The 23901-nt window shown below is 41.7% G+C and overlaps 1 protein-coding gene across 1 annotated transcript in view; it reads right to left on the reverse strand.

Annotated features, from left to right (window-relative positions):
* The window catches only part of ADAMTS17 (ADAM metallopeptidase with thrombospondin type 1 motif 17), a 150721-nt gene that overhangs the window by 49948 nt on the left and 76872 nt on the right, over positions 1 to 23901 (reverse strand). The window contains exons 11-14 of the mRNA XM_021552577.3: positions 12981 to 13082; positions 11739 to 11884; positions 9316 to 9482; positions 8337 to 8464 (exon numbers count right to left, since the gene is read on the reverse strand). Of these exons, the coding sequence (XP_021408252.2) occupies positions 8337 to 8464; positions 9316 to 9482; positions 11739 to 11884; positions 12981 to 13082 (543 nt within the window). The remainder of the gene's footprint in view (positions 1 to 8336; positions 8465 to 9315; positions 9483 to 11738; positions 11885 to 12980; positions 13083 to 23901) is intronic.

Below are 23901 nucleotides of genomic sequence, written 5' to 3' on the forward strand. Positions count from 1 at the left end.
ACCTAAAGCTTCATTAGAAATGGTGTTTTCATAATTTTCTATACATACCTATTTTTTTCCTATAAAAACCTACAGTTCTGCTTCCACACATGGGAAGTCACAATATTCTCCCTGTAGCTATTGGGATTATCACCATCATCTTCCTTATTCACAAAGCATTCACAGGTCATGATGGAGAACATTCCACATTTGTAAATCTTGAGGCTGACAACATCACCATTAATCCATATAAATTGTATTCTGTCCATGTAAGACCCTCAAACTGATCAGCAATTCACTCTTAAACCATAAATTTCTACTGAAATAAGTCTTGTCATTATGCAAGTTATTAGCAGAGATTGCACTATTAAAAATTAGTTTGATTTATTCTGCATAGATAAACAGTTTCTTGGCAAATAAGTAGCAGAACTGTCACTAGTAAGACTTATTTGAATAAGGCTATTGGGTCTCTCCCTTCTTTGCCTTCCTGTGATGAAGCCAGAGGAAAGTTGGAGAGATATCTTAGGGAACAATCAAAACAACAAACATTTTGAAAAATAGGGTAAGCAGGGAAATATTAAGAGAGCTCGGGCTGTTTATCTGAGCCTGTCTGTGTGTAAGCAATGCAATTTGGATCAGAATTCCAACATTCCCCTTGTTTCAGAAGACCCTGGCCACTGCCTGAGTCCAGATGTATTTCAGGGATCAAAGATTGCCAGCGTTCCACCGTGTGCTGATGCAGAGCTTGTCTGGGTAAATCATTAGGGACAGACATGCTGAGAGAGGGTAATCATCCTAAACACATACCAGGGAAATACTGCTCATTAACTGGCACAGCACCTACACTGGTGCACAGGAACAGCAGGAAAAAAACCTATATAAATGCATAAATAGGAGTTAAAAGAGGGAGGAAGAAGATTATGGAGTTTCTGGCAGTTGCAATTCTCAAGCCTAAACTTCACGCCCATGTCCAACAAATAATTTTAGGATATTGAACGTGATTCTGCCCCCAGAACAGAAGGATGTCCCAGCAGTTCTCCTTCCAGGAAAATCAGGATGATTTATTAATGGGGTTGCTGAAAGGCAGCTGGAAATAAATGCCTGCCTGCCACCCTGCTGAGATACTGGAAAGGCTGTGTTTAATTTAAGGCTCTGGTGCTATCTTTTATTGTGCTGCATTGTTATTAGCACTATGTGAGCACACAGATGAATAAAGGGAACATAATGAGTGTTGAACCACACTTATTCCCAGGGCTACATGAGGAGTCTGTAGGACTCTAATGGGGGCAGGGAAAGAATGGGGAGTTGGCAATCACATGCTTTGTATTTACACTGGAGTTTCCCAGATAATGGAAACCAGTGTAAGCCAGCAAAGCTTGAGAAGGCTGAGTCCCCTCTCATCTGAGACTGGGGTTCAAGATTTCCTCACACCTTTACTTGATCACTGACACCCTTTCACTTGAGAGGCCCTCTCAGAAGGGCACGGAAAGAACCCACTGAATCCACAAATGTGACTCCCAGTATCTTTGCTGGTTTTTACCTTTCATCTTCACCCTATTCCCTGTGAGTGAAGGAACTGGGAATGGCCCTTGCACCCTCCTCTTCAATGGCACCATTGCTCCCATCCAGAGGGCAAACTTTTCCCTCAATCCAGGCCTTGAGACTTAAAGCCCCCCTCACGTTTGGGCCAGGAAACGGCTTCTTACAAAGGAATATCTCTAAGACAATAAAACACTTTTTTTTTTCTTGGCTTCAAGATGAAAATTGGTGCATTCTTGCTACTTTATGGGGGAAAAATACCTTGGAAGCACTTTAGTGTTGTCTACATAAACATTAGAGCCCGTTTCCCAAAGCCTTCCAATCATTCCCAAACTGAAAGTGCATTTAATAAGAGTACATTTAATAACAGTACATAATGAAACAGCTTTGGGTAAGATTTGACAGTGGATTCCAAAAGCTGCAAAGTCATTTAGAAACACACTGCAGTAACCATCTTGGTCACTCTGATCCTTTGAAAATTCCCTACGTGGAAAATCACCTTAAAACAGACGCCATGGCCACTCTTAAAACAAGTGGATCAGTGGATCAAAGGGGAAGAGACAGGACTGGAAGGGCAGAACACAGTGGCTATCACCTCTGTGGGTGCAAAGCATCTGCCAGAAGTCTTTGGGCTGTTAATTGAGAGATTTCTCTGAGGTGTGAGAGCCCCTGAGACTCCAGCACTGGCTGGATGTACATCCAGTGGGTACATCAGCAGCTTCCCACTGACAATATGCTCTGTGTATTTATACTGCCCATCCTTTAACTACAGAGATATCCTCAGCCTGCAGAAAGCTTTCCAAAATGTGAAGCCATATGCAAAAAAATCCCAAGTTTTACTGCTCAAAACTCAAGTTTTCACAGTGCAGAAAGAATCCCTTAAAACCTAAATAGTTCAAGGGAGTTACTGAATCTTTGCCATCTCTCACTTGCTTTCTGTTGCTTCCTGTCCAGTCCAGCCAGTCAAGGTAAGGGATTTATTAAATAAAGAAGCAGAAAGGGGAAGCTTTACACTCTGAAGAAGGAAAGACCTTGTAAATAACAATAACATCCCATGTGTTTCTGATCCAAGAGTTATCCTGCAGATGAGGAGAACGAGCCCTTGGACCAGTCCATCCAGCAATTGCTGGATACTTTCAGTTCCATCAGTCTTGAATGGACTGCTGAGAAGGCAAGCAGCTTTAAAACATGGGAATGCTGGCAAGAAACATGAAAATAAGTCTTTTAGGGCTTCAAGTCCTCAGCATGGACAGTCAGAAATGTGTCCACAGGTTTCTTAAGGCTCTTCCAACCCAAGCAGTCTCCTGCTCTGACACCACACTTTGGAACTAGCCACTGACCTTTAAATTGGCAGGTAACTGCATGTTTGCTGAGCCAAAGGCCTGAAATTAATTCTCTTTAAGCTGATATCTCCATCCACCCTTCCTTCCCTTCCTCCCCCTTCTTCTCATTTTTATAATTAAACATCTGAAAGTACTGCTTGTTGGGTGGTATTTCCAGCTTCAGTCATAGCTGGCTCCAGCATAGGAAAACTCTTCTCTTTTGAATACGTATCACTTGGATTCTTCTGTGTGAACTATTCTCTGTATTGCTTGAGTATTTTTAATGATATTTTTATTTGTATTTTCAATGGCTGTGAAGGAACTCAATTGATACAGCTTGTGAGGGTATGTTTTGCTACATAAACACAATTATTTTGTTATATACACCCACTCTGTGCAAGAAATGACATTGTAGGCTCACAAAACTGTAATGCTTCCCATATGCTGAACTAACTGGCTGTCTCAATGGATCAAATATAAATATTGATGAAACATGTACCACTTTACAAATTAATCATGTACAGAGCAGGCTGGTTATGACAGATTCATCTACATTGCCAATTCCTTCTGTCCATAATATCCAGTGTCATTGATACCTCCAGGGATGGACCACATGAAACAGGAATGTACAGATGTGAGCAAATAACATTCAGATCTGAGGGGAAGAGAATTCTTATTTCATTGTTTTAAACATGTCTGCCCCTGTGGAGGGTTCTGGGGGCTGTCAGGGCTGGGTGAGGTGAGTCTGGGTCCCTAATCAAGCAGATCACCTCTGAGTTACTCCAATTTCTGTTCCACACCAAATTTTGTGATAAGGTTTGGAGTCCTCGTAGGAGTTAGTTCAGCAAATATCTTCCTGTCATTTTCCTTCAGATTGTGTCTAAATCAGAGCAGCTCTGCTGGATCAGGAGTTAGACTCTTCCTGTTTTAAATCAGCATTATCTCATCTGCAATGGCATCTTCCATTGACTTTGTGCTTAGATCCCTCAGCAGCTCATGGGGTGTTAGACACAATAATTCATGATTTTTCACATATAGATATTGAAGGAAATGTGTCAAAACCTCTGTTTTCATGAGAGAACATGCAAATAATACAAAGCCCTTTCCCATCCCAGAAACTCCTTTGCTTGTGTTCTCTTATATGCTTTCCATGGGATAACATGGAAGAAAAACTGGGGGAAGTAGCATGTTTTTTTTTTGGGTTTTTTCATACCCCACTGCAAAGTACACCACAAACTAGAAGGATATAGACAAAGACTTGGTTTTGTCACTATGCCTTACTCACCAAAATCCCTGATACTCTTTTAAACCTCAGATTACACTGCTAGAGATTCAGACATGGAAAAAACCAAAAAGGCAATTATACAACAGGTTTCTGTAGTTCAGACAATCCTTCTGGATTTTGTGCACAGGCACTAAATAATTTATCAAAGTTCAATGCTAAGCCAAGTTGTTGTATGAAGACAAGCTACCCAGTCTGGAACATCTTGTACCACAGTTTCTAATGCAGGAATATGAATAATACATGGAAAATACTCAAGTGAGGAGACAAAGCCAGAACTCCAGGCATCAATCAAATGCAAAAAGTGGGTACTAAGTATGTAAAAAACTGTATTCCAGAAGCAGGTCCAGTTGACAAGTTCAATTTCTCCTCTGCCACCTGTGGCACTCTCCTAATACTCTGCCTGTCCAGTCTGCAGAAGCTATTTTTGAAAATCTGTCCATTTTCCAATTTGTGCTCCCCTTTCATAGAGTGTGACAATCACTTTCAGAAGAAAGTAGTTCTGTGACAATCTTGTTGTGCCAGGACAGCCTAATATGTGGCTTATTATCATTAAACACACTGTGGATTCACCAGCCAGTTGAAAGGAGGTGTGATACGACAAAACATTCATGAGAAAACTGCAGATAGAGCCAAAACATCTTCACCTCTTAAATTGTTAAATCACAGCAAAGGCTGCCCTTGATCTTTAGCCCAGTTCTGCTACACAGGAGGTCTCTCTTTTCACAGAGACCTTAAATTACATCCTGAAGCACAATCTGTAGTCCCCACTGGAAAGTTCTCATGCTGTCATGAGGCTCAGACTAATCCTCCTTTGAGAAAAGCCAGCATAAGGTCATGTGCATCAGAACAGTCAGCTGAGCAGCTTGTCTTCTCCTCACCCCTCTGCTCTGTGACATCTGACACTTTTTTTAGCTCCACTTCTGCCAGCAGTTTTGAATTAACTTCAGCAGCACAGAGCAAAACACTGTAAGGGGTTAGAAAGTGCCCTGTGCTCATGAGTGTTCTCTCATCAAACACACACCCCACAGGCCCAGGGAAGAACAAAACCCTCAGGGAATCCTCTCCCTGAAAGCCATTTGTTACTTGAAGAGAAACAGGGGAAGATGAACCCAGTGTGAGGTGCAGGTTTCAGTGCCCTACCCCACCTTCCCTAGGGCTGCAGTGTCCATGACAAGATAAGCAAATTGCTGCAAAGCCTAAATGAGCACTCATCCTCCTCCTCCTCCAACACATCAGGCTGTTCTTGTTCTCCAGCCTGCTACAGAATTTCTGTCTCTGAAAAATCTCTAGAGAAAATAAATTCTCCTTGCTAGAAGACCATGTACATTCTGGGGAGAAAAGGTCAAAGACCTACATATTCTTTGAACAGGGGATCCAGTCTGCTCAGAGGATGGTAAAAAATGGTGCATCTGAAATGTTCTGCCTCAAAAACAACCCAAATAAACAAGAAAAAAATTGAATTAAGACCTTATGATTCATCTCAAAAACAAGGAGTAAGGCTAGAAAAAGTCTAGGTGATTCAGGACCCCTCATGCTAAATTTAGGGCTGACTTCGCTCTTTGGTGCTTCTCTGCATGATCAAAGTAATAACCAAGTTTACTCACTCCAGCTGCCTTCAGGCGTAAGGGACAAATAGAGATGCTGCTGCTTTTGATGATTTTGTTTTAGGGATAGTGAGGCTGATAGCAAAGGCTTCATTGACACCTTTTAGATTGGAGTTCAGCTTTAAAAAGAAACTGTAGTAACTTCGAAAATACAACTGATAGAAAATTCCCTTAGTGCCCAAATGTATTTGGGGCATTCTGAGGCTTAAGAGAACCTGTTCCTGCTTTCCTTCTCAAAACCCTCCTCTCCTTGCAACAGTTTTTTCTCTGCCATGTTCATCTACATTCATTCATCATCCAAGAACAATTCACCAGCTGCATTTAGGAGCATCTAATGAGGGGAGAAGATCTATTACACTGTCTGGGCTAGATGCTCACAGGCAATGGTTACTGCTAATTTGTCTGTTGCACTGACAATGTGTCATTCCTGCCTTTGAGAGCCTCTAACTAGAAGGATTACACAAGAAAATAAATAACAGTAATACCACCCTCTGATTTCAGCACTTAATTCTCTTCTCCAGGCCTCCTGCAATGCTTATTGCCAGGCTTTGTCTACACTGGGTAAAGAAACAAGGAGAGGAGTAATTAAATGAATGTGGCAATTAAATTGGTTTAATAGACAGCTAGTTAGACAAGTATCTATGGCAAATGGGGTACACAGGCACATATGGTAATTCTCAGCATTGCACTGCATATATGGCAGAGGAGTATTATAAATGAGTTCACAGGGCTTTCAAATCTGCTCGGCTTGAACTGATCATTTAAAATTTTTTTCTCAGCCAGATGCAAATGGACTGAATGTTCTACAGCTGTCATCACCTCTCTGCACAGTTAAAGGCAGTTGCCCCTGACTCAGAGTGAAATTTGCTTTTCATGATGTACCTCCAGTGCTCTGTGCTCATAAAGGAATTCATTTGGAGGGAGCTGGCTACTGATCCTCCCTGGATGAAAAAAATGTGCCTTGCTATGATGTCTGATTTACCATTTGTGGCAGTTCTGAAGGTTTGGAGCAATAAAACTGGCCAGCCCAGAGTAATGGTCAATGGCACACAGCTGGAGGTGCACAGCTGGCCTGACTATAGAAGGTTATTAATGGGTTTTGTTTTAGCTTTTTTCAGATATAGCCAAAAACTGGGAAAAAATAAGTAACTTGGGATACACCATGAACCTGGTTCTATATGAAAAGCACTTTGTATTATAAATAATCAAACTTGTACTGACTCCCCAGACTGTTGCTATTCATATTCTTCATTGGAATAAATTAGAGTGAATTAAAAATGCCTCTTCAGCATCATTTGTCAAGAAACAGTGGGAAGTGTCTCCTGCAGCAGTGCAAAATTCAATCCAAAGATTTTTCACTTCTCTCTCTGCATTGTTATTAGTAAAGCTGCTTTATGCCTCCAAAGCCTCTCTCACACCCAGGTGGGTATTGTGGTCATTTATCTCCCTGACTGGAAGGCTCAAAGCAATAAAAATTGGCATTTCTTAACTACTCCCAGAAATCAGAAATAAAGCCAAATTTGGTGTGCCCTGTGCCCCCAGGGCAAGCCAGTGAGGTTAGTGGAAATAAAGGGTGATGCTAAAAAGCTGTTCTGGTGGATACAGCGGGCTGGTTAATACCAGGAAGAGCAACTCCTGCCACAGGATACAAATCTAGATGAGGAGAAACTTAAAGGGAAGAACTGCCAGGAAGAATCCAGCCCTGGCAAGGCTGCTGTAGCCAAGTGGCCTCTCATTCTCACCACTGTGGTGCGTGCAGCACACTCTGAACACGTGCTCCAGCATCAGGAGAGAGGACACTCATGAAGGGTCTGTCCTGTCAAATTGTCCATGATGAATGACCTGAACGCCCAGGAGCACCCACTCCAAACAACTTCCTGTCTTTTATAATCTAAATACACATGTTCTCATCCTCCTTCCCTTGTCCAAATATTAAATCTCCATCTTATATGGGTCTACACAACTCCATTAAATTTTTGAGGAACTTGAAGCACCAGCTCTAAGAGCTGCCCTCCTTAGCATTCAATGTATTACAAACTCTCTCAGCAAACCATGAAGTTTTATTACAGAGATCTCCCACAACTCATTTTGGGTCTGTGTGTAATTTGGTTAGAGAAAAATAATCACTGCAATGGTTATAGGCCATCACTCTAAGGAAAAGGGAATTCAATCTGAAGACTCTGGCTCATGTAGCTGCAGGAGCCAAGGAGCAACTGGTACTGAAAAGCTTCCTCAGGATTTCTAAGAAGGAACCAGGTAGACCCAAAAGCATCATGATTCTGGCAAGATAATGCTTGTAACAGGCTAGTGACAATTTGTAGAGAAATCAACCAGGCCAGACTTCCCCTCACAGAAGTTCCTTCCCACCCAAGCCATGCACACAACCAAATGTGATTTTTGAGCATTCCCAGCTGTTCAGGAATAATATCATAGCTCGGGCATTCAGCAAAACTCTCAGACCAATAACAGAACCATGGAGCACTTGTAGTGGAGCCCTTATAAAACAGGACTGTCCCCTCCCCTCAGGGACAGACTCCCAGCCCCCAGCACAGTGCTGCCCCAGACTGAACCTAACACTAGGAATAGAACAAGAGAAGGTTACTCCACCTGGCACTTGCCATGTACACAGAGGTCTGTCTCATAGGGCCCACAGGGGGTTCCATCCAGGACTCTGTCTGTCACCAGCACAGGAGAATCCTTGCCCAGTGGGGAGCAGAAGAGCTCACATGGCTTATCTGGGAAAAGAAATATGACAACTGCCCTTGGGAACAGCACAAACAAAAGTCCGAGGCAATGGTGATGCATTCTCTACATGAATACATTTGTATATCTCATGTTTGAAGGAACATGAGGCTTTCAGTTTAGGCCTGTCATTTTCCCAGTTTGAATATCACTATTTAAAGGGTTACATTGATGAGACTGGGCTTTAACAGCACAGAAAACCAATTAGTCAATACAGTTTTGTGTATCTGTTTGTAAAGGGAAGATGTTTATTACAGGGAACATTCATCAGTTTGATAAGAATGATCAAGTCATTGATCACTCAATCAAAATTCAGGCTGCAGCCAGTGATTTTAGAAGAACAAGTTCTCCAGACCATTTCATATCCCACCAGTATCTGGTTGAATAGCAGATGAAGAGTAAGAGCCAGAAGAGGAAGTGTTAAAGGAATGTGGGTGAGTTAGGCAGTCATGCTGAGATGCCCAAAAGTGACATAAATTAAAATATGTCACAGGGAACCCACCTTTTTTTTTTCAGTTCTAAACTAACTGGAGCTTTTTAATGCTTAAATTCCCAACTCTCTGATTCCCAGTCTTAAATTCCCAACTTCAGGCTGGGAATCGAGTTAAGGCCTTTCTCTCCCAGCATTTCAAAAAGGTGAGTAAAGCATTGACAACTCTGTATATTCTATTAAGAAGGCTAAAGGAACAGCAGGGCAGCACCAAGAACAATTAATTGTAATTAATCTTTCAGGTGTAGCTAAAGGGGGCCTATTGCAGCCTTCTCACCAACAATGGAGCCCTGCAGATGAGAAACTGCAGTGAAAGAACAGCAAGGAATTACAGAGGGAGATGAAAAAACTCACCATCCACGATGACAGCTGTCAGGAGGCTTTTCTTCTTGTTGGTGTACCTGTCGTGGGCCTGGCACTGCTGGTCCCTGAAGCTGGGCACCCCTTTGGGGCAGGGCAGGTTCTCACACACCGTGTGCTCCACGCTGGCCCCCCGGCAGTTCTTCCCACCCGGCCCCGGGCTGCAGTGGGAACAAAACCAGGGTCAGTACCAAACATCTGGAATGTTCCATCTTCTCCTTCCTACCCCCTGCCTCAAACACTCCTGAGGATGGAGACACAGCAAACACCCTATCAGCATGTGTCCTCCTTGCAATTAAGATACCACAAAAGCAGCATAACCTACAATGTAGGCAGGGTAACCAGAAACAAACGTGTGCTGCAGACAATCTCCATCCATGAAATCCATGCCATTCCACACATTTGTTTTTTAAACATACAGAAAAGGCCACTAATGCAACATCAGAATTAAGCACCTGCAAAACTTATCTGCTTTTATTTATGAATCCCCAGAGAAGAAGGAAAACTCAAACTCTCAGTAATAGCCTGTATTTTCTTTGCAAAATAAAACAAAATGCAAACAAAAAAACACAGGTAAGCATGGAATCTGGAATTTCAGGCCCCAAGCCTTACACTTATGAGCTCAAGCCTGGGATTTCCAATAAACAGTGCAATTCAAGCCCCTCCTGGCCCATGTCTGAAACAGTGACTGTGTGAGATATTCTGGTAGGCAGCCACCTTTCACTGTATTCATGCCAAGAGAATCTACCAACTAATGGAACTGAAGAAATCAAAGTTCATTTTTGCTGCTGTGATCCTTTTACATGACAAGAGGGGACTGGAGAAGGGATGTTCTGTTTAAGCCAATGGTATTCTCCTCAGTCCAACTGTTCAACAACAGCCCAAAGCTTAGACAGGAACACAAGGCAGTACAACTCAAAAGTCTGCACGTGCAAACTGGCTTTTGACACATTCCTTACAACCACTGGGGAGGCAATGCATGTAAATGTTCAAAGAAATTAAAGAGAGGAAAAACCAAATCAAACAGTGAAGCAACTGGTTTAAAAATACTGATAGTCCCACAGGCTCAAGAGTCAGCTGGCAGGAGTAGAGATTCCTGTAAAAAAAAAAGCCAAGACCAAATATATACAAAATAAAAGATAAATCTCTTAGCCAGTATTTCTGGACAGTGAATAAACCAGCTGCAGAAGTGGGCTGAGGCCAGGAATTTGAAGCAAAAGAAGATCACGTGTGTATCTCCAGCCAAGAATGTATATGAGCAAGAGAATTTTAAAATCAGTGTGCAGTGTTGGAAGGAGCATTTCCTGTAATTTAAGGAACGATGATGAATGGATTTAGGTTTGGTCAGCACTAAACCTAAATAGCCTTTTGTAGCTGACAGCAAAGAAACCAGCTCAGTCCGCTTTTCAGGAAAATGAGCTGATAAAAATCAAAGCTACACATTACAGACGTGCAACTGCAGCTCAGATAAGGAGAGAAATAAACAAAAATATCATTTTCACATGATTACAGGTCAACAGCAGCAACTGTGAGCCTATACATCACCTAGGCATGTCTTCGAGTGACTGTGTTGCTATGCAGAATTTCAGCCCCAGTTTAAAAAGAAAAGCGTTCGGTACTTTGGGTGTAGAAGAAAACATAAAATCTGAATAAAATCACTTGGAGGGCTGCTCCCAAGGCTTTAAAGTTATAATAATCACAATTGGGTGGCCAGTTAAATGGCACCATTGTAATCTCTTCAGGACCCCAAAACGATGAAGAGATTTCCAGATGGATCTCAACTGACCTGGGGGATGAAGGACAACACCTACATTTTATCCTGAATCAGAAAAAATCCAAGCCCATGCAGAGAGCATTGGTCACTGTGCAGGAGCTAAACAGCACCCATGGCTCTCTGCAAGCATGAAAACCTTCCTGTTCTTATTCAGCACATCCTGACCTACAGAACATCTCAAGGGGCTTTGCAAACGCAGCTCTGGGACACTCTGATCATTGTCAGCAACTGCCCTGCTCCCCAAGCCCAGAGAAAGCACTACTGCAAAACTGATCTCTAAGGCACATTGGCTCACATGGTCTGTAGATCCAGATCAGCCCCTCCTCATTCACTGTCGTGCTGGAGGGGAAACACAACATCAGTTTTTCTGCCCAACTACGTGTATCTAATTCAACTCTATCCACCTTTGAATCACTGCAATGGGAAACTTCCAAAAGTGACCTTTCAAGCCACTTCCACAGAACCTACTTCAAGTGCCTCCAAGATTCTGACCTGGTCATCGCAGCTTGTGAATCAGAAATTCCTCAGGGCTTCTGCACAGCTCTGCTGCCCATTTCTCCCCTGTACTCTTGCAGTAAGGGTTGCCCAAGAGGGAAGAGGCTGCCAGCATGGCTAAAGGAGCCAGGATGGTGTGAGGACTTACGGGGGGTTGTCACATTTCCGCTGCCTGAAGCGCACCCCAGTTCCGCACGTCCGGCTGCACATGCTCCACTGGCTCCACATGCTCCAGTCCCCGTCCACGTGCTCAGGGATGGGGGTTTTACTGACACACTCCCCAGCTCGGCACCACTGCAAAGCAATCAGGTTAGCACAGCCTGGGAAGAAGCCCTGACCTTGCACAGGTGAGCTTTAAAGGATGGCTGAGGGATTGTAACAAGTCCACATGTAAGTTTTAGGGGTTTGAGGCTTTGGTGAGATGGCAGTAGGAGAAGGAGGAAGGGAGGAGGTGAAATGTAGAATTTAAGTGTCACTCTCAACCAGCTCCTGAAGGAGGTTCTGTCATTAAAAAAACAATCACAGAACTGAGCCCCTTAGTTTATAAAGCAGATAATTATCTAAGTACTAAAACTTAAAGCCCCACGATTCACAGGAACTGAGTCCAAGAAATTATACCCCAAAGCAATGCCTTCATCAGCACTGTTCCCAGTATGTACAAAATGATTGAAGTATTTTGGACCTAACTTGGCTAAAGCCCCAAACCCCTCTGATTCTAATAGGTTGTGCTGGCTCCTGACCAAGCAGCAAACTTCGCTTGTCCAGGATGTGACACAGTGAGCACTGCTAAGAAGCCTTATGAAAGAGTCACCAGGACTCCTCCAGTTACAAAAACATGGGCCTAAAACCATTTTTTTCCCAGTTTCCTTGTCATGGTTTCCAGGACCCAGTTTCTCTTGTCATTGTTTATCTTTATTTGCAGGCAAAGAAAAGGTTCCACTCCTTGATTTCAGAAACCAGCTTCTTAATTTTACTCTTTCTGACCTCCCCAACTATACCATAGCCAAAAAAAAAAAAAAAAAAAAAAAAAAAATTAGAGTTCAAAACCAGTAAGTAGGGGCCTGAGAGTTACCAAATCAGTCAAGTCCCAAAAAATCCATATATAAATAAATACAGCCAATTATACCTCAGAAGAACAGAACATCACTGAATTTCAGCTCAACTATTTTGAGCTACTTGTAGAAACTATAAAGGTTTTAAGTAGCCTCTTTTTCTATCCCCATATTCCACATCTCCCCAAATGTCAGGCTAAATGCTCTGCACGCTTTCTACCTCAAATACAACCCAGAACATGACCAGCAATGGGTTTATGGTAAATACTGAACATCTTGGAAACATTTTTCTCAATGCTGGGAAACAAAAAGTGACTGCTGCTGAGCATTCTGCTTACCTTGTCTGCACCACATTCAGTGCCATCCAGAGGGGGATCCAGCTTTGTTTTACAGGATGTGTCTCCTTCCACCAGGCACCAGAGCCCAGCACACATCAAATGCTGTAATCACAAAGCAAGGAGGTGCAGTTATTACTTTTGGAGATGCCAGCCATCATTATGGGATACACTTCAAAGCTCAGACAGTCTTTCTCAAGTCAATCCATAGGCATCCAGTTGGTTTGGGAGCAATTATTTTTTAAGGATTGATTGGCATTAAGTCGTGAGGCTGGAAGCATGAAAGAGACTTATGGATGTCACTGACAGGAACAAAACCTATCCCCCAAAAAATTGTGCTATTTGAACAGATCTCTTTTCACAATAATAAATCTGGTCCATTAAAAAGGAATCCTATATGGGAGGCCACGTTGGTTGCATTGGAACCATGCCAAATGCTTAGATGTCCAATATACTTAATTACTCCTGTTTTTAAAAAACTCAAGTAACTGCAGCTGGTGGTAGCAATGATCAGCCAGCAATGCCCCTGGGGAGAAGGTGGAATGAGAAAGAGGAAAATATGTCATGGTGTGCTGTACAGCAAAGGAAGAACCTGGTGACAGGCAGGGTCAAAGACTGGGAATATTCTGGGGGTCATTCCCCAGTGCTGCTGCTCTCCTCAACCAGTATGTGCTGTAGGAATCTCTAAACTGTGACCTGCCAGATCAAAACAGTTTCAGAATTTAAGAAAAAGCACCAGGAAAAGGGACCTTTGCATCGATAACATTTTCCACAGCATCCACCATGCTTTGCATTCCATGGAAGGGGATGATTTCAATACAGTGCTACATAGCTGAGTACCAAAAGAACAACAAAGAAGAATTACATTTCTTTCCACTATTGTTCACATTTCAGTGTAATGGTAAAAAGATGAGAAACCTGACTCTAGTGCCAGCTGGTCTTGTCAAGATTTATTTCACCTCATTAAACAGTTGAGTCAACACGCTTCAGCCTCATGGTTCTTCCCCAATGTAATGTAAGAGACTGTGGGTGCATGTGTGTTTTGTGTACAGGCATGTTGGTATGTCTCTATAAAACAGATCATGTCTCTATAAAACAGATCTGTACAAGAGAGGATGCAGATGAGACAAATCCCAATCCCAGCGATGATGTAGAACATACTGAAACAAAATAGTTATCACAGCAGTATCTGCATCCTGCTCCATTTCCACATTTCTTTCTGGAAAGAGGATTTTGCACTATTCAAACTCAAAGAACATTCACAAAAACTGGAAGCAGACAACACAATTCAGCATCTGTATAAACCACAATTCAGAAAGGCACTGTCAAACAAACAAATAAATAACAGCAAATACTCCAGGGAAACCTAAATCAATGAATTTTCAAGACATTTTCTTTGAACAAATAGAGCATATGGGAAAATATCAGCCTTTAGTAATTTTCACTAAATGACTGTGACTAATTAGTGGTTTACCCACAGCTCTGAAAGCACTTAAGCACCAATTAGCCACGAGGACATCACACACAGTTTTATTGATAGGTATAAAGAGGCAGAAGCATTGACAAGGCAGAGATTTCAGAGCTTGCTGAGAAATGCATTGTTTCACCTCACAGCTCTCAGATTCTCCACCCCCTGCCTTCTGGAGTGGACTAAAATCAAGAAGTGCATCAATTAACCATCCATAAGCATTACAGGAAGAACACAAATCTAGGCAATAAACCACAGTGTGAAGGCACTACCAGCAAAACCTCCTTCCCAAGTGTGGTTGGGGACAATACTGGTATGCAAAATTAAGGGAAGCTTTGGAAATGAAATATGCAGACAGCAAGTATTCCCACTTTTCCAGTCTTCAGCCCCTCTTTTACATATAACCACAAAGCTTCACAGCAGAATGTGAGGAGAAACACTCCAGCCAGATCTCCTGAATGACCCAGACAGAAATTGTGCCTGCAGAAGGATACCCTCTGCTTCTGCCTTCTGTCAGAGGAACATCCTGGCTGAAGATATGATGGAACTCACTACATCCCTAAAGAAGTTGTTCTAGACACATATGAGTACCATTGCTAAATATCTGTGCATTACACAAGACTAGTGTTTGTTCAGCTTCAGGTCCCTGGATCACAAATGGCACATAAATTAGGGGGAATTTCTGCTCTTTGGTGTAAAACTGGAAAGACAGAGTGGGTGGTGGTAGAAACAAAGTCATAAAAACGAAACAGCTTTTTTTACAGTTTTGGCTGGAAACTAGAATCCCTCTACAGCCCACAAGAACATGGAAGGTGATAAAGCCCAAGGTCACATGCCCGAGCATGAGCCATGGCATGGGGAAGCAATGGGTAGAGAGCACCTCAAATGTGTGTTTGCACCTGCAAAACAGCTCAGAGTAGGAATACAAAGGGTGTAAATATTCACATACATGTGGATGTGGTGTGTGTGTATATATATGTGCGTTTATGCCCACATATACATGTATACACACACATAATTGTAGGGAGATAAATAAAGGAAATACCTCTCTCAGCAACACCAACCTTTCTGAAATCTCCCATCTTTGAGGTATGGAAAACATTGGATTTTTATAGCATCCGTGTGTTTGATTCAGAATCCTAAATGCAAAGCATATTTCAGGAAACAGTTACAGAAAAATCTGGTAATGGTGCTGAGCTCTGTGTTCTGGTGCCACAGCACTGCAAAGCCCAAGCCCTCATTAGCCCAGTCCCCTGCATTTAATTGTGTTCAGATACCCCAGCAAAGATGAAACCATCAGCTTTGGGACTGTATGTTCCCAAGACGTTTTATCGTGTTAATAGCTCTGTTCAAAAGAGATCATGTATCCTCCTCAGCTACAACAGAAACCCAAACAAAACTCCCCATTAAACAGCAAAGAAGTCAGTGACTTTTTTAATGGTTAAACAGCCTGCTTTGTGGGGAAATATCCAAGTGAGAAATGGCAGGACTTGAAAGGAAGTTGTTATATGTGAGTGGCAGCTCAGAGCTTATACTGATATAGAAGAAGCCATCAAAAGAGCTATATCAGTGCTAATTCTGCATTCAGCAACCAACTTTCAGATGGCAGGTCCCTGCCTGCAAAGCATTCCCTACAGCATTCAAGAAGTGCCAGTGAGGATTTTCCAGTGACAGATATTTTTTTGCACTGGAAAAATATTGATTTGTTGAAACTGTCTGTGGGGAAAGGTCATCTTTGGATCAGCTCCCAGTTTGAAATATTTCCAAGACAAAAATAAAATTTTAAAAAGCGAGATGCTGTTGAGAAGTAGTGTTTTGATAAAAGTTTAAAATTACTTTAAAAAAAAGAAAAAAAATGCTTTTTCAATGAATCCTTAAGGAATTTATACAGCAAAAAGAAAAAAATAGAAACTGAAATAAAATGAAATTTTTATAAAGGTGCAGATTTTAGACTCTCAGAAACTCCTGGGAGATAGGAGAGTTTGTCTGCACAGCTGTTAGGAACCAGTCCTGGGAGAGGTGAGGATCTGGAAACTCCCAAGCTGGGAGAGATGTGCACACAGGTGAGCGGCGCTTCCGATTACAGGGATTATAATGGCACCCATCTGACAAAGGGGCCTCACTGTGCCAGGTGTTTTCTCTCCTCAAAGATCTCACCATCTAAACAGACTCCTGGGAGCTCGGGGATAAAGGAAGTTTTATCACTCCATTCTAGGTGGAAAGATGAGGAACAGAAAGGGATTAAATGTCTTGCTGACGGTCTGCTGGGAGATGAGCTGAACCAGAGCTGCTCAGAGCTCTCTGCTCAGCATCACAGCCACAGGCTCCTGTGTCACTGCCTGCTCCAGCTAAAGCCAGGGTCTGGCTCTGGCCCTTCCCACCTTTCCCAGCTTTCCACACTTTCCCAGGATGGTGTTCCCCCTCCCTGGGACTCCATCCCCACACACAGCACTGTCACTGCCTGCAGACCTCAGGCAGGGCTCAGTGCAGGGATCTGTTTGAGGCTCCTTAGCTCAGTGCTGCAGCTGGAAATGAGGAGAAGGCAGGGTCACTCCAGCCAGCTCCCTGTCCACAGGCAGCAAGTCTGGAGCTCTTCCTGGGGTAGCTATTGCATCACCACTGCTGCCAAAATCTGCGTCATCCTGCCCCACATGGGCTCACAAGAATGGGCTCACAAGACTCCCCCAACTCAAACCCTCAGATTATTACCTGCAAGGGGAGCTTCCAAACCTCTTAAGTATAAAGAGAATCTAATGAATAAAGATGTCCTTCCCACCATGGAACAACTCTACAGAAGCTTGTTCATTCCCTAAACAGTCACTCCTTCAACTTGTCTGCATCCAGGGAGAGAAATACTTATTTCTCCTGGAGATGAATTTGTTTCTGCGGCCCATTGGAAAGAAGAACCTCTTCTTTCTAGCAGCAGAATTAAACCACCATGAAAGCATTTTTTTCTGTTAAAATGAGGGGACTGTGAATAAGAATTTAGGAAAAGTAAATATCCTTAAGGGAGAGGAGCAAGAGACCTCATAACACACAGTCTACATAGGCTGACTTTCAATGAAGTATCAGAACTCTCTTATTTTGCCAAGGTTTTGGCTCAGGATATTGCTAACCAGGAGAGAAAATGTGCTTATGAATGGGATCCTAATTAACATCTATTAGGTAAAATAAACACACAATTTACTTTTGCTTTCCTGTTCAAAGCACATTGCAAACGTTCTCAAAGTCTCGCAGGATGTTTCTGAGCAGCAATTCTTTATACAAAGTGGCAAAAACAATGCCCCCAATTTCTACACCATCACTGTCTTTAATATTGGGTGCATAAACACCCCACAGCAATCACAAGGGAGGTGAGCAGTGTTGTTTGATGGAGCTTCTTGCTGCTGAAAATGAGATGAAAAGTGTTTCAAACTGAAATCCTGTAAAACTGGAAGGCACTTTTGGAAAGGAGCCACATTGACCCAGACAAGATAATTGTGAAACTCAGATCCATGTCTCAGTGGCCAAACTGCTGACCTGTGTCTAGAGCTGATATTCCAAGACAGTGCCAGACAAGCAGTGGAAGACTCCCAGACTGCAAGGAAGGCACAAAGGAATAGGAACACTTTCTGTTTTTTTTAAAACTGTATATTGGGAAGGAAACCATGAAAGAGGAAAATACTGTCTCTGGTTTCAGCTGTCTATGGTGCTCTCAAGGAAAACTAAAAACCTTCACGGTCTAAAATATTTCTTTGCAAAGCACCAGTTTTATTCAATTTTTTTGATGTACCTGGAATTAAATTAATAGTCAAAAGTAAGAGATTAGAAAGAGCATTCATAAGACCACAAGGTAATTTTATGGCAAAACACTATACTGAATACAAATCTATCCAGTGCCTTCAGGGCACTCATGTCACAAGCTCCAGGGATTCACAGACATGGAAAAATCAAAGGAGAAAAGGACAAGTTTGATGTACTTTCCTACCAACACACAACTCTTATTGTGTGAGCTCTTCAGCTTTGCTGATCCCAGGTTTTAGCATCATAAATGAGAGACCACAACACAAATGTGTCACATCAGCTGGAAAAATCATAGAAGTGCCTTTACATGGAAGTAGAGGAACACAAAATAAAGCACTGGAACAGAGTCTTTGAAAAATAATTGAAATTTTGTACTGTGACTTATTACCAATGTCTAAAAGAGCTGACCTTAAGAGTAATGTTCACTCAACAGTTCCCAGTCTACTCCTCAGGCCTTAACACCTGTCAGATATAAAATATATTGATTTGTTCTGAACAACAGACAGAGCTGTCCCTTAAAAAATAAAAATAGAAAAATTAAAAGAATGAAATCATGGATTGTGTTTCTTGGCCATGGGAAAAGAGAAGCAAGGGACAAAAAATAAATATAGATATGTATACACACCATTCAGATGGGGTTGTGAAAATTAGGGAGTTTTCCTTGAAGTATGTTGCAGATGGGAAGTTCCCAGCAGGCCAGTGGGAGAAGTCTGAATGCCCTTTGAGCTTGTTATACACTATTTTCAGCCTGATACTCAATCGTATTCTGGCTAATTTTGTAAAGTTTAGACTTTAGCTGTAGATGCCACATCACAAGGCTACACTAATTCTTTCTCCTTCCCCTTGTCTTAATAAGAAATGAAAAATTGCCAAGCTCAAGTGTTTAATTCTTAATAGGCTCTCTCTACTATTGTTAAGAGTTTATTATGTTTATATTCTGAAATTTCCACATTGTATTTTTATAATTTTATTTCAGTTCCCTTCTCTCTTTTTATTTTTCTTTAAACCACTGCACCAGAATGTGTTTTGACCATCTTCCAAACTGAAACACGTACAAAAATTTCTAAAGCATTCCAATAATTGTAAACTAGGCTGTGCTGCCCAGGCAGGAACCCTGCTTCTCTCTCGTTTTCTTTCTCTCTTAAACAAAAAGTATTTCCACTGAAAAGAAAGAGAAAAAGGTATTTTTGCAACATACAGAAGGAGTGAAATAGGACACTTCAGCTTCATAGAAAGAGGCAATGTGAAAATAGTCTGAATTCTAACAACCTGCATGAGGAAAACTATGAACTATAGAATGGCAATTAAGTTAATTGTTACCTTTACTTCTCAATAAAAATCTGCTCATTTCATAGAATTGCCAGGCTTCTATCCCTGAAGCTTCAAGAAAAACCCAACCCATCGTCTTCCAGATTTATTAGTATTACTATGTAGACAAAGTCCCTGGTAGTACAGAAAATGACAATGCAACCTATTATTTTCAGGATAAACCAGTTTTCAATCTAATTACCATGTTCTTGTAAATATTCTGTATGTTACTAAATAATAGGGCTCACTATCGTGGTCTGCATCTCATAAATGGCCCTGCAGAGAAAAGGCAAACAGAGGCCCATTGATTCCCATGCACAGAGCCCAAAAGGCCACTCCAGCAGTCTCTTTGCAAGAACAAGACCACAGAGAGACCTACAATTGCTGAATTATACTCACCACCACACCATCAAATATGTAAACTGAAGGGGAACATTAAATCCACTTGATCATTACAATTCCTGGTTTTTCTTTACTTTGTTTTTGGTTCCTTTCTTTTTCCACATCAGCCAAGAAGTCTACTTTGTCTCCTTTGGCTTGCAATCAACTTTGCCCTCTCGTTCTGTAACTTGTAGATATTGGAAAATACCTAAATTTGTTAAAAAACAACCTGAACCTAAGAAAAACAGTGGAGCCAGTTCTAGCTGGTTTAGTATTTCTAAAAACAGTGTTATGTCAAAATTCACATTCCCTGCTACATCTGAGTTGACAATGTCCCTTGTCAGAACAAAAATCTCTTGGTAGCAATGCTAATCTCCTTCCAAGTGCCACTCCAACCTCAGCCCAGCTTTGACTCAAAAAAATGCTGCATGATAACAGTTACATAAAAACCCGCAAAAATGTGTTAATAATAAATAAGCCAAAAGGCTTATAAAACAAAAAGCCAAATGGATACATGAGATAGAAATCACATTTTTTTCCCCATAAACATGATTTCAGTGCAAAAGCCTCCGTTGGTAGGCGTGCCAGCCTGAAAAATAAAGATTAAACACGCAGAATGTTTCCATGTGAGGTTTCAAATGTGTTTTGATGAATTTCTGGGGGAGAAACACCATCTCTGCTCCCTGAGAGATTCAGGAGAAACCACCCATGCTATTCCTCTTAGAATAAACACAGGGACAGCAAAGGGTTAACCCCTGCTCTCAGGCATCATCGCCTGGCTGGGGTTGGAGCTCTCTGCTTCCTCCCTCGGAAGGGTCAAATGAATTCTCAATAGTTGATTCATGGCCCAGTGTGGAGCTGCAGGACAGAGGTCAGACAGGTTCAATTGCCTGTAATTTGCACAACTGCTCCCATGCTAGCCCTGGACTCACAGCAGCATTCAGCAGCCAGAGCCCCCTGGGATCTCCGTGTTTGGGTGCACTGATAACGCCCTGTGCAATGTCAGAGGTGCATTTCTGTCCGGCTTTTCCTGCAATTATCATGATGTTGCTCAGAGCTTGAGAATGACACATTAATTTCTCTAAAAGCAATTTGTCTGCCTCACAATAAAGGCCACTGTGTAACCTCTTAGGTGGGCCAAAGCTCTCCCAACACTGCAGCTTCCCAGCTGGAGACAGGCAGCATGCCTGGCATGACAGAGCACACTGGTACAGCCTGCAAGATAAGCACTCGCAGGGATCAGACATTTGGAATGACATTTGCAATGGGAAAGATGAACAGAAAGCACCATGGCAAAACACTTTGATCCCTTGCATATTCCAGGAGAAAATTCTGTAACTTGGATATGAAGGAGGATCTAGTGAAGGGTCTTGAGAGATTCATTAATCACAGAACCATAGAATGGGTTGGGTTGGAAGGAACCTTAAAGTTCATCCAGTTCCAACCCCCTGCCATGGGCACCTTCCACTATCCCAGGCTGCTCCAAGCCCTGTCCAGCCTGGCCTTGGACATTTGTTCCCTATTCCAACAGGAGCCCAGGCTAAAAGCCTGATTCACAGCTTCATAAAGAGGTGACACGCACTAGAAAATCATACCCAATATTGAGGTTACAGAACCACATCCTGATTATACATCTTGGAGGTCACAGATTACAACAGACTATCATAAACTAATTTTTTAGTATATTAAAATGTAGAAGGAAAGGAGAAAGGAATGTAGAGGTTTGGTGTATGTAAAGCTGAGCCTTGCTCATATGTTTTAATTTCTGTTCTGTAAATTTGGAGCAGAACAGCTGCAGGATAGCTGGTTTGGCAAACAGAGAGCTACAGTTTTGTTCTAAGGCATCTGAGTTATCCTTAAAAACAAAATGGAAGAAGAATTTTTGGGTTGCAATCTCAAATATTCATATATATGGGCGAATATTCATGGATTAACTATCTTGTTGGACTGGTGTGGGAGGCCCAGCCACTGCCAAGTATTGAGGGACTTGATTCCCTGTGAAAGCAAAGATCACATTCCTTCAAAAAATTGGACTTTGATGCTACTAAAGGAGAGCTCTTACTGCACAGAAATTTTCTGCAGTTTCTCAAAAATGTTGAAATTTTGGAATTATCTAACCTCTCAAGTTTGTTCTAAACCAAACTGCATGGCATTTTTGAATGTAGGGCCTCTAGTTTGCCTGATGTAATTATGTAGCCCAACTATCTCCAAAGAAATATTGTAATATAACTCTCTTATTATATAAGAAAATAGGCAGCAGACACATGTAATCATAAAAAGATTGAGAAGGCTCATTTCCTGAAGTTTATTTCCTTTTTGTAACAAATATTTACTGTCAAATGTTTATTGCTTTTACATTTGGATTTTTTTAATACTTTATTGAATTAAAAATACCACATTACCATTGGCTAAAAGAGGAGACAGCTGTATTTGCCAATAATTTCTACAGCTAATGCCAGTGACCAGTGCCAATTTTTTTTTTGGTTCATATTTTTGTAGACAGCTTTGAGACTTATGATACAAGTATTCTGCAGATGAGGCCTGAGAAACACAAAGGTGAAAAGAACACAAACTTCAGAGGTTTAAAAATCAAAAGTGATTATTTCCTCTAAAGAATTTCCTTTCCCTGCCATCAAACCCCAATTCAGAGTAGCATAACAGGATGTAAACAAATGTTTAAACTAATGGCATGTGGCACAACTGATCCAGAGCTTCACAGGTGAATGCTAATTCTTACTGCACAACTGCAACAGAAATAATTCTAAATAAGGGACTGCAAATTAGTTTTTATCTCCTGAAGTTCTACCAGGCTTTTCATTAGGAAGCACTAATGTCCTCACAAAATATGCTTCTCTTTTGGGAGAAAGGAGAGATGGAGAAAAAGAGCACGTTTTTTATTGTGTTCTAATGTCAAATAATTAGACTGGTGGAAAATCTTGGGAGCTATAAACACCTTCTGCCTGTATCTCACAGAGAATGGTGCCCCTTGACACATTATTCTGGCAAACAACAAGTCCCTGAAGCAGTTCCAGACTGGACATGCAACTCCTGTGTGAGAAAGGCTGACCACCTACCAGCGGGCTGACATTCTCATCAGGCACTGGAATACCCAGAAACAAAATGGATTTTTATCACAACAAGGGAAATAGCAAAAATCTCTTCCAAGAGCAGTCCAGCTGGGTGACACCCACACAAGTGGAAGAACTTGAGTCATGCTGGGTAGATCTGAGGTTTTCTTTACAGGCCTATATTCTAACACTTTGCTTCCAGTACAGTAGTCCTGGTGGTCTGCATTTTCTTGATGGAGCTGGGAAATACAACCTGTCCAGATTCTTTTCCTATTGTTTTATATTAGCTAGTTTCCAAGTCCAAAATAAATAAAAGAGCTAATGCGAAACTAAGAGCATTTTCCCAGGACTTGCATGTGTTCCACAGTTTTAGTAATTTAGCATTTAGAAACATCAGTTATCTCCGATTATTATTTTCTTTCTTAACACTGATTTAAGATCCCAAGCTTGTTCAGAGTGGGAATGAGGGACAATTGAAAAACACAAATGGTCAGTTATTAAAAGCAAGAAACCTGTCTGCTTCTTGCCTGTCTGTAGAGGAGGGGGTGCTGCCAGCTGGTCCTGGTGACCCAACAGAGCTTCATGACTTTTTTTTGGATATCTCCAAGGCCACACTGGAAGCAGGCACTACCCCACTCCCTGTCTAAAGCGGGGGATAAGATCTGCTCAGAATTAAAAGATCTGATTATGTGTAAGAACTTATGAAAAGTTTGGCTGTCTAAATTCTAGAGGATGAGTCCAACAGCTTCATCTCAAGCACAATCTACTTCTAGAGACAGCAACAAGTAAAGTTTCCATTTTGCCAACCAACTCACTGATACCCCACTCTGCACCCAAATCCTGATTAAACAACATGTTGCTTAGAAAACACACAGGATTCTACATAGAATTCAGTAAGGCCTCATGAAACAAGCAG

The sequence above is a fragment of the Lonchura striata genome, chromosome 11 (genome assembly GCF_046129695.1).
Source record: "Lonchura striata isolate bLonStr1 chromosome 11, bLonStr1.mat, whole genome shotgun sequence".
Lineage (NCBI taxonomy): Eukaryota > Metazoa > Chordata > Aves > Passeriformes > Estrildidae > Lonchura > Lonchura striata.